The sequence below is a fragment of the Belonocnema kinseyi genome, chromosome 8 (assembly GCF_010883055.1).
Source record: "Belonocnema kinseyi isolate 2016_QV_RU_SX_M_011 chromosome 8, B_treatae_v1, whole genome shotgun sequence".
In the NCBI taxonomy this organism is placed as follows: Eukaryota; Metazoa; Arthropoda; class Insecta; order Hymenoptera; family Cynipidae; genus Belonocnema; species Belonocnema kinseyi.
Genome location: NC_046664.1, coordinates 43,915,871 through 43,927,327, shown reverse-complemented (window position 1 = coordinate 43,927,327; position 11,457 = coordinate 43,915,871). Strand labels below are relative to the sequence as shown.

Below are 11,457 nucleotides of genomic sequence, written 5' to 3'. Positions count from 1 at the left end.
ATTATTAAAATTATGTTGAAAATGATTAAATTGGCTTTAAATAAAAATTGTAACGGGAAATTTAACGATGCCATATTTGGTTAAAAATTTATCGCTTTAAGTTAAAAATTCAATTATTTAGTTTAAACTTCCTGCATTGTGTTGAGAATTCACCTTTTGTAATTTTTTATTTAATTCAAATAATATAATTAATTAATGAATTTTTAATTTCATCTTCTTGATGACTAACTCATATTTTTGGTTAAAAAACTCGATTATTTTTTTGAAAATATAACTACGAGGTTGATAATTCTGTTAAAATTTCAAATATTTGGTAGAAAGTTCACGCATTTTATTATTAATTAATCGTTTTTAGTATAAAATTAATCTTTTTTGTTGAAAACTGATCTTTTCGTGAAAAATTTATTTCTTTGATTGCAAATAATTTTTTTCTCGGAAATTTTTGGTAGAAAATGTATCTATTTTGATAGAAATTTAATCTTCTTGGTTGAAAATTTTTATGTTTGATTGGAAATCTATTTCATTAGAAATTTATTTTATTTTTTGTGACAATTATTTTTTACCTAACGTTTTTTTTTTGAAATTTTTCTTTTTGAAATTCATTTTTAACTGAAAATTGAACTATTCTATGTTTGGTTGAAAATATATCACCTTCAGTTGATAATTGAACTACTTTGGCTCAAAGCTCCTGCATTTTGTTGAGAATTCGTCTTTTGTGGTTGAACATGAATCTTCCTGTTGACTAATTCATCTTATTTTGTTAAAAATGTATTTCTTTGGTTGCAAATTTATGTCTTTGGTTGAAAATTTAACTATTATGTTAAAAGATTCTTTAAAAATTAAATATTTGTTAAAAATTCAAGTATTTTGTTAAAAAGTAATCTTTTTGGTTCAAAATTTAACTATCGTTAAAAATTTCTTTTATTTGAATTTTTTTCTTTTTGCTACAAATTTAACTATTTTATTTTTCGGTAAAAAAATCAATTCTTTGGTTGAAAATGCAACTTTTTTGTTGAAAATTCGTTTGTTATTTACGGCAAAAAATTTAATTTTCGAACTAAAAATTTCAATATTCTGTTTTCAGTTTCAAATGTATGTTTTTACGTGAAAATTTACATATTTTGTTAAAAATTTGTCTTTTTTGGTATAAATTCCATCTTTTGGGATGGTATTTCAACTATTTACTTAAAAATTCATTTTGTTGGTTCATGATTCATCATTTTATTTAAAATTTATTTCTTTAACTTAAAATTTAACTAAAAATGTACATTCTTTAGTTAAAAAATTTATTTATTTGGTCGAAAAATCGTATTTTTTGTATCGAAAATTAAATAATTTTGGTACAAAATTCATGTCTTCGAGATGAAAAATCAACTTTTTTCTCAAAAATTTATATTTTCAGATTTTAAATTCAAATGTTCTGTAGGAAATTCGTATTTCGGATCGAAATTTCAACATATTGCATTACTTTTTTTTCTTTATTGACTGAAGGCATTTTCTTGGTTAAAAATTAAGCCCTTTTGTTAAAAATTCCTCTTTTTTGTTTAAAAATTAGACTCCTTTGGTTGAGGATTTAACTAATTTGTTGAAAATTTGAATATTTTGGTTTAATGCAATTTTTTTATAGTAAATAAAATTACTTTTTGGTGGAAATACTAACTATTACATGTTGTGTTAGGAATTCATTCTTTATTGAAGATTTTGAACTTTTTTTTATTTAAAATTTATTTTTTCAAGCTGAAAATTCCAGTATATCGTTAAAAATGTATGTATTTTGTTAAAAATTCATGTGTTTTACGCAGGTCTTACATAATTTGTGGATGACACATTATAAAATTCTTTATGACTGGTTTCACTAAAAGTGTTTGAAATATATTGAGAAAAAGTAAGGTTGTTTTATACCTAACAAAAATTTAGATGTCAGGGTAAAGTTAGGAAATTTCGAAATTGGGATTTTGTAGCTTCTCTGTAATTGAAAACTGTCGAATAACTTTTTTTTGTATAACTTTTGTATAAATTCAGTTGCAATAAAATAATTCTTCATGAAACTTACCTAAACGAAAAAAAATTAATCTTCATCTTGGAATTCTGCGGTAATTCCCTCGTTTATTTGAAGTCTAATATCATTTATCAGGACATTTTCTTGTTCAACCCGTTCACATTCTTGTCGCAGATACAGTTTTTCATTCGCAAAATGATTCATTTTCTCTTCAAAAAGTAACTTTTCCATCAACAATTCATGTGTCTCTCTGCAGAAGAATTTCTCCTCGGGCAACTTTCTATTAAAAGATCTGGACTTGGCCTTGAAGTTTGAACTCTTTTTTGCACGAACCTGCTCTTCACATTCCACACTGTCTCCTAATTTGTTTCCAAAATCACCATTTTGAAAATTGAGTGGTGCCACTTCAAACTCCCCAGAACTAGAATTCTGAGTGTTGTTCAAGTTTACGGTAGACTCGACACTTGCAACACTTTCATCAATTTCAAAATCGAAATTTTCAACAGCAGTTTCTTGCTTCTGATTCATAAAATAATCAATAAAATCTTCATATTTTAATTTCAGATGCATCAAAATCCAAATGCAGATTAGCATAAAAAGTATAAATAAGCTTCGACAAATTTCAGTTATTCTTGCTACACATCCAGTTTTCAATCCTACTAGTTGGGATTCACTATTTGCCACTTCAATGCTCAAACTAGATTCGAATTTATGAATGGTAAATGTTTTGTTGAAACTGATTTCAGTTTGAGATAGTTTTCTGTCGTCAACACATTTCTCCTTATCTGATTCTTTAGTTATAAGTTTTGATTTCGATTCCAAATTTTCTGTTAGTTTCGCTTCGCATTCAAGATTTTCCTTCCCATTTAGTTTTGTTTGAGCGTTTGAAATGTCCATTCTAAGAGTAGAATCGAGACTGCTGGATAAGTTGAAATTAGTCTCTATAAACTTCTTTTCTAATTTAAGATTAAATTTATCATTTTCAAGATTCTCCGTCTCATGTCCTATTTTTCCTACATCAGATAGTTCATTCCGCAGCAAGTTTTCCTTCTTATTAGGATTTTTGAGAGAATTCGATTCCACATCAGTGTTTGATTTCAGTTCCAAATTTCCTGTTCGTCTTGTTTGAAATCCAAAAGTTTCCTTGTCAGCTGTTCTTTTAATTTCAAAATAATTGATTTCTAATTGGTAATCTAGATTCGTCTTTGATTCCATTCTCTTAACCACTGAGTTCATTTCGGATTTGTAATCGACAACCAAAACAGATTTAGGTTTGTATTCAACTCTTTCATGCTCGTATTCCTCATTTTCAAATCCGATATTTACAGTAGCAGAAAATATCCTATTTTGCAACTGATTTTCTGTTTTATCAAAAAGATTTGACATCGTTTTTTGCATCTTGAGTCCCATATCTTTCATCTGTGAGGATTTCATTTTCGATTCAACTTTTTCAACGGCAGCCTGTTTGATTTCCTGATCAGTCACTGCTGCTTTTGGTGCAGACTCAAAATTTTCTCTAAATATTATTTCGCATCCCACAGCTTCCTTATCAGTTTGTTTCGTTTTTAAATTCGCGATTTCACATCTGTAATTTTCAGCAGCAGCTAGTTTTGTTTTATCCTGATTTGTTTGACCATTTTTCGAATTGTCTGGTTTTGTTTCGCACTTAATATTTTTTACCTTAAATGGATTCAGTTTAGTTGCAAACTTTCCCAGAAAGCGTCTATTTTCCTCTCCAATTTTTTCAATACTAGATAATTCCTTCTTGTTCACTTTTTCCTTGATTGGTTTCTTTGCAGACTCCGAAAGTTTTTTCATACCAGATATTACCATTTTTTGTAACTTGGGTGACTCCAATTTCGATTTATATCGCGCATTTTGTAGAAGTGTTCGTACGGGACCAGGATTTTTCACACTGACCAGTCTCGTTTCCTTCCGGTTTCTTACTCCTTGTTTTTTTCCGTTAGCTAGTTTTGCCTTATTTTGATTCCTTTCAAAATTCTTCGCATCAGATAGTTTTGTTTCGTTTTTAAGTTTATCAACTTGAGATATTTTCGATGTACGTGCAACTATTCGATGGACTTTTTTCTTTTCCTGACCACTTTTCACAAGATCAAGCAAATCTTTTTTTTGCATCCTTTCCTTCTTAGGTGATCTCTTAACGAACTGCCACTCTATTTCGTCGCATAGTTTATCAGTTTCCTCTGCTTTCAAATTAAATTCTAAACCTTCTCTTGGTTTTACCTTACATCCAATATTTTTTGGGCCAGTTGGATTAAGTGGATTTGTATCGCGTGGAATAGTTTTAAATTGAGAGGGTTTTATTTCAAATCCTGTATCAGTTTTGATTTTCTTACTGGCAGGTTGTTTCAAACTAGATTCCAAATTCTCTCTTCGTTTAGATTCTCCTACAGGATTTTTCTCAATCGTTCCTCCAGTTCTGCTTTTATTGGACTCAAACTTTGCGCTAGCAGCTAGTTTCGTGTCTCCCCCAGAACTTTTTAATCTAGGCCTCTTAATTAAATTTTTACTCCAATTAGTGTAGATAATGATATAATCATTCGAGTGACGTAAACTCTGAAATAAGACGTGTCTCCTAGGAAATAAACTTGCGAATGGATTTCGCTCGGAAAGGGCAAAATTAATAGATTTTCCTAAAACCGAGCATATCTTTTCGTGATCTTTAAGGGCTTGCTCTTTTGTTCCTGCAGTCAGCACGAATGGTACTTCCAGTTTCGCCAAAGTTATGATTGTCTCCTTCCAAGGGCACTTGGAATTGTTAGAAATTCCATACATTTCTTGTAGGTCTAGATCATATCCCAAAATAATATCAGGCTTTTCGAAAGAAGGATCCTGAAAATATTCGTCGTATCTTTCTTGCTTGATCTCCACTCCAAGTCTTCCAAAGTAAGAGCGACTCTTCATATATTTGAACGTCCTCGAAACATCATCCCCGTTCACTGGACACATTTTCGGTCCAATGAAAATCATTTTCAAGGTTCTCAGTGTCCTCAGCCAGTATAAAGCGAAATCCCAGTAATGTGTCTCGGAATAGTCAGTATCCATTGCACATATTACATGAACGACCATTGTTTTCTCTACTTTCAAATTTAGTTTTTGCAAAGCATAAAGAAAAGTCAGAGGCCTGGAGAGGAGGTCGGAAAGCATAATCTTCTGAATATCAGGGGTATTGGGTTTATTTTTTCCTTGTGATGCTTCCTTATTCAGACTCAAACACGAATCTATGAAGCTATCCATCGAAGAAGGAAGAATATCAGTTCTTTCGCGAATAAAAGGTTTCACTAAAACATCTAGATCTGCTCGGATCATAGTCGTCGACAGTTTAAAAGACAGCAATAAATCTCTGCAAAGTTGTTGATGCCTCAAGTTATCTGTGTGTTTTTCGCAAAGACTAATCCCACATTCACAAGTCGTCAAATTACTCAGATCACCACTGTGGCAAATTAAGCAGGTTTTGGTATACAGGAACATTTGTTCTTCGCACTTCGTAAGCTGTCGCTCTTTTCCTAGTTTGAGCTGCACTTTGTACATCAGATCAATCTTCGCTCTTAACCAAGACTCTGGATCACCTTTTTCGAGATTATCGAAAGGATTTGAAGCTCCAGTTTCAGTCAGCAGTCTTTGAACGGCATCACAGAAATCCTTGTGTAGACTCTGATGTTCTTTAAGATGCTCAAATCCGCAGTAGAATATCATCTTGCAAAATTCACACACTATTAGAGCTTTAGAGGAACACACTGGACAAACACTAGGATAGAAGCAATTTTTCGAAACATTCATTTTTGGCAGTCTTTTGAAAACGATTATAAATTGATTTTTCAGATCTGCGCATAAGCTTTTGAGGTTTCGGGAAAATTTCAAAGATTGGAAATTGTTCCGTCCATTGTAATACACCTGAGAAAACTCGGAATCAGACTGAAACGTTGATTCTATTGATGACGCTTCAATTTCTGACGAAGATAAAAATACAATGGGACAACTCAGTTTTTTCCAATCCAAATCCGATGCTACTCCTTTATTTGACTCAACGCGCCCACACGTAATTGTTACATCAAAGTTCACGAGGATATCCGGCTGCTGGTAATATCGGTAATTCTTGTAATCTCCGTATGTAGATACGTTGACATCAACAACCAGTGTCTTATTCCGAAATTTGCAATCTTTGCACAGGGCAATTTCCGTTGTTTTAGATGTACAACCAGGACGAAACTCTGAGTTAACAAGTACAATCTTTAAGTTCTGTATCTTTGGCAGTAAATGTAGAAGAATTTCCCAGGGCTTTGAATCATTAAGAGAAAGGGGTGAATCTATCAGATGCAAAACCAATGCAGAGCCAATCTCTAGATTCATTTTTTGAATAGCGCTGAATATCGATAGTGGTGCAGACAAATAATACGAGATATGGATTTTGAGTTCTTTGTAGAGTTTAAGAGGCAGTTTAATGTAATCTTCGAAATATTCTGTTATTGAACTAGGTGGCTGTAGATTTTCACAAAATGGCGTCCCTTCTACGATTCTCTTGAAGGTTGCATGCTCAAGTTTCACATCCAAATTCTTCATTCTGGAAACTTCTTGAACCTGGAACTCTCTTATTTTTATGCAATCTTCGTCGTGGAGGGAACTGCTTCGGTGTTCTTCACAAAAGCTTGCGAACGGACAAGCAGGACAATTTCGTAAGTTTTCTTGTATGGCATCGTAGCAGGCGAAACAAACTCTTGGAAATGCAACTATATCTGAATCTTCGACTGTAATTGGTCGAGACAACTTCTTGGCTATTAGACTCATCAGGTTTATCTTCGCTTGTCTCCATTTTGATGAATCAATACCGCGCAGATTTTCGTAGACGTGAGAGACTCCTTTTTCAGTTAGGATAGACGATATTACATTACAAATGTCTTTGTGACGAGGCCAGTGCTCTTTTTGATGATCTGAGCTACAGTAGGATACCATGTTACATCGACCACATATCTTTAATTGATTAGTGCTTTTGCAGACAAAACATTCATTTGGATAAAAAGGAAGAACGACATCATGAGTTCTTTTAATTTTAGTTACATCTTTTCTTAATGCATTTTCTTTCTTGACTCTAGTCTTTAGCGACATGATTATGGATGTATGGTCTTTTACTTTGGAAATGATTACATTCCGCTTCACTGCGTGGACTTTGTTCGTTCTTTTATCGATTATAATTGAAGATTATTGAAATCTGAAAATGATACATTTTTTTAAATGTTTCTACGATGAAATATTTTGGAAATTAAAACTGATTAAAAAATGAAAATTCTAGTTATACAAATTATTAAAATTGTTACCATTTATTGATATCAGGGTGACCGTTTTAATCGAGGAAAAAAATTCCCGGTCATTTCCCGGTTCGAAAATATTTTTCCCGGTCAATACAATTTTTAAATTCTATTTAAAGGAATAAATAACTAATTAAAGTATTCAAAGTGGAACTCTTGAATTTTAAACTTTCAAAGTTGAAGTTTAAAAGTTTTTCAATTCAAAAATGTTGTATTCTGGAATGGAAGCTTCTAATGTGTCCCCTGAGGGTTTACATTTTTCTTGCACCTTCTTCTCTATTCCTTTACACACACCCCCACACACTTACTTGGTGGTGGAAGGGGGACCTATAGTTTAAGGTGGGCTCCGAACCACCAAACATTTTGTATTCAAATGCTCAATAACTTACACGTATTAGCTGGAAGGTACTAACACTTTTCAATGTAACCATTTTAAATTAAATGCAGATAAACTGAACAATTCAAATTTTTTTAACATTAATCAATTATAGAGTTCAAAAATTTCGATTAATTTCCAAAAATATAAATCCACGATAAAATTTTCAGTATTCTAAATTAAAGAATCAATCAATGAACTTTTAAAACTTTTAAAATTATATTATTAAGCTATTTTAGACTAGAAACATTAAAAAAATTTTAATTTAATTTTTTTTAACTTAAAAGTTCTTAAATTAAAAGTTAAATTATTTTCATTTCAAACACTTTAAGCATCCTTGAAAAACTTAAAAATTTTATTTCCAAATCTTGAGAAATCTATAAGTTGTTTTAAATTTTTTCAAATTTAAAATTATTTTTGAAATTCTTTCAGAACTTCTACATAACTTTTGAAATTAATTGAATTTGTCCTACAACTTCTAGAAAATCGTGTGAATTTAAACAAATTTTCCTTCAAATTTGGATTTATAAATATCAATTAAACACTTATTACTTGCAGAAAAAATTAGAGTACTTTTAAAAGATATTTAGAAGTTTTAAAAGGATTCAAAATTAATTTAGAACTTGAAATTATATTAAATAGCCAAAACCTAATTTAAAACAAAATGTAGATTTTTGCAGATTTCAAACAAAACATTTAGAAGCCTTTTAAGAATTTTGAAAGACTCCAAAAAATAAAAACATTTTTTTAATATTCCTAGGAAAACTGAAAATGATTTTTCAGTTTAAAAAATGATTTAAACACAATATTAAAAAAAATTTAGAGATTTCCAGAATTATTGTCAACAAAGACCCTGGAAGATTTTAAGGATTCTTAAAAAAATGTGCAGGATTTTCTAAAAATTGTAGAAAAAATTCTATTAATTTTAAAATATGTTTAGAAATTCTAAAAAACATGTCCACACACTTCGTTTAAATTACTTAGCATCATATGAAATTTTAAATTAATTTTGAATATTTTTAAAACTTTTAACTATCTCTTAAAATTGCTGAAAAAATTTCAACAAATAATAAGTGTTCAATTATTATTTTTACATAAAAATTCACCAATTACGCTTACAAAATTTTTACTTTTAAATAATTGGCTGCAGTTTACTCGTATTAAATTAACAGTCACATATCGCTAAATATTAAATAATTATTCTCTTTTCCTAATAGAAAAATTTCAAATTAAATGAATTAAACAGTGAATCATTTGGACTGAAACCATTTTTTTAATTTAATAAAAGCCTTTAATTACGAATATATTATTAAGTTATTTTTAAGATTAAAATAGTTTTAATCGCACCTTTATATTTTTTTAATGACTAACAATTTCGAATTGAAACAGTAACAATCCGGAAATTTTTAAACTTTGAACGAATTTAGAATCGATTAATCAAATAAATTATTATGCAGTTTTTAATACTTAAAGTACAGATCCATTCCACAAATTATTGATTAATTTATATATATTTACAGTTGATAAAATAATACTATTTTTTATTTTAAAAACTTTCAACTTCAAATGCTTTTAATTTTTAATTGTGTAAGTTTTCAAGACTACACTTTAAAATTCTTTAAATTAAAAATATACGTTTAAAAATGAAAATCAAAATGAAAAAATTTTAGTCAAAGATTTTTGAATAACGCATTGTAAACTAAATGATATCATAATTGAAAAAAAGATCAATTCAACTAATTATTTTAAAAACTGTTGTAATCTAAGAATTTGTAAAATTTCCGGTCTCAAAAAATTCTCTGTTTCCCGGTCCAGTGGTCACCCTGTGATATACAATTATAACAATTACTAAAAAAAAATGGTTTCCTAATCATATTTATTTGAATTACATAGATTCAAAAACAAAGATGTAAATATTTTTCTTCGCAGAGTTAATAATCACAGTGAAATTATTGCGAGGTGAGAATTAAATAAAAATGTAATATTTACAAAGACTCGTAAGCAGATGATCTTAAATATTATAATGAAATAAATGAATATAATAAATAATAAAAAGAATACAAATGAATAAATTAAATCAAATACTTGAAATCGGCACCAAAAAAATTGGATAAAGGCCTAAAACAGAATTATATTATCTTATCGACAAAACTAGAATTTTTTTTTAATTTCTAATTTTCTGATGAATAAGATATTCTTTCCTGGAAGAAACAGTCATTACAATAAGGGTAACAAAACCTTTTTAATCGAGAAACTTATAGAGACATTTACAAAGTGCTGAAAGTCCTTAAGTTTAAAGAAATAATGAATCTCTTTAATTCATATTTAATTTGATCGAATAAAGGTATATAATCTAAAATTTCTATACGAAATTCTAATAAAAAATTACCAAAGCAATTACTTTAGTTTCAGGGAAAACAATTTTCGGGAACATGGAAATATCAGCATTTTTAACATTCTTGACATTCTAAATAAAATAATTTATATTATTATATTTATATAATCGATGTTGATTTTTGTTACCAAAAAAATTCCTAAATTAATTTTAAATACAATATTGACTCCAACCAAAATTCTTATTTTCACGCCACATAAATGCAAAAATGTATTATGACATCGCAGATTCTGACCAGGAAAAATGTATAATTTTTAGCGATTCAGTCCACATGTGGCCTACGATATTCAACTGATTGGCCTAAAAATTTCACAAAGAATTGAGTTTTTATTTTTCGGAAAATTGTTATACATTATTTCTAAAAATATTACAATTTTATGCCCAAAATTAGATTTTTTTGCATTACAGCCGACCGATAGCCAACAATATTAAACCGATTCATCTCAAAATTACATGATAAATTTACTAAATGAAGCTCCAGTGCCATTTTTTAAGAAATTTTCATATTCACCAATTATTTCTGAAGATATTTAACTTTTTATGCAACAAATTAAACTTTTAATAATTTATTAACTTAATACTACCACAACTACTACAACTTTTTGCAAGATATTTCAACGACGCCAAAAATGCAGCACAAAATAACTAGATGGAACTTTTAATTTTTTGTAACTTTAGATTAGCACCAGTCATGATATTATCTGTATTTTATCATCAATTAGTTTAAACTCGTGATCTGGATACATTCAAAACAATAAAATTGAAAATAAAACAAGTCCTTACCTTTGTTGAGACAATCGTTTTTCCTTATTTCTAGGTTATGTTCAGTCATTTCTGTCAGAAACAGGAAAGAGCCAAATGAACTATAAGGTGAACGCACAGTTTTCCATTGCATGAAATATCAATCACAATAAGTAGTTTTTCACGCTTTCACTTTACGTTTGAATCACAATCACACTCATTGGTCACTGTTGGCGCACGAATCAAACCGGGTTTAATGAACAATTATTGAAATGAAAATAAATAATCATTATAAATGGCACATGCATATCAGAAATTACCTACTTTATAATTTAAAGTTCAAATAAAATAATAATGCGTATATTTTGTAAAAGTAGCATATTTTCTTTAAATTCAAAAGCTGAACTTATATTTCATTAACCAAGGATTTTGTATTATTTTTTTTTCTCTCAATAAATCACAATTTTACCTTATTTCTGATATTGATGTGCAGTTTAAAAAATTGTCTATTTTAATTTGATAATTGTTACGTCCTACCTTTCGGATCCACTGAATAATATAAAGAATTATTCTTTGATTGGTGGATTCCTTTTCTAGTCGTAAGGTTCGCTGCTGACTGGCG

The 11,457-nt window shown here is 29.3% G+C and overlaps 2 protein-coding genes across 3 annotated transcripts in view; one reads left to right on the top strand and one right to left on the bottom strand.

Annotated features, from left to right (window-relative positions):
• LOC117178028 overlaps window positions 1-11,050 on the bottom strand; it is a 13,702-nt gene extending 2,652 nt beyond the window's left edge. The window contains exons 1-2 of the mRNA XM_033369226.1: window positions 10,878-11,050; window positions 2,054-7,226 (exon numbers count right to left, since the gene is read on the bottom strand). Coding sequence (XP_033225117.1) covers window positions 2,069-7,123 — 5,055 coding nt within the window. The 5' untranslated portion in view covers window positions 7,124-7,226; window positions 10,878-11,050 and the 3' untranslated portion in view covers window positions 2,054-2,068. The remainder of the gene's footprint in view (window positions 1-2,053; window positions 7,227-10,877) is intronic.
• Window positions 1-11,457, top strand: part of LOC117178029 — a 46,574-nt gene that overhangs the window by 13,931 nt on the left and 21,186 nt on the right. Inside the window, exon 2 of one of the 2 annotated variants that reach the window (XR_004467789.1) lies at window positions 10,912-11,361. The exons of the other annotated variant lie outside the window; for it this stretch is intronic. The gene's annotated coding sequence lies outside the window, so the exon portion shown is untranslated. Of the gene's footprint in view, window positions 1-10,911; window positions 11,362-11,457 lie in introns of those variants that run through there. 2 annotated transcript variants of the gene reach the window in all.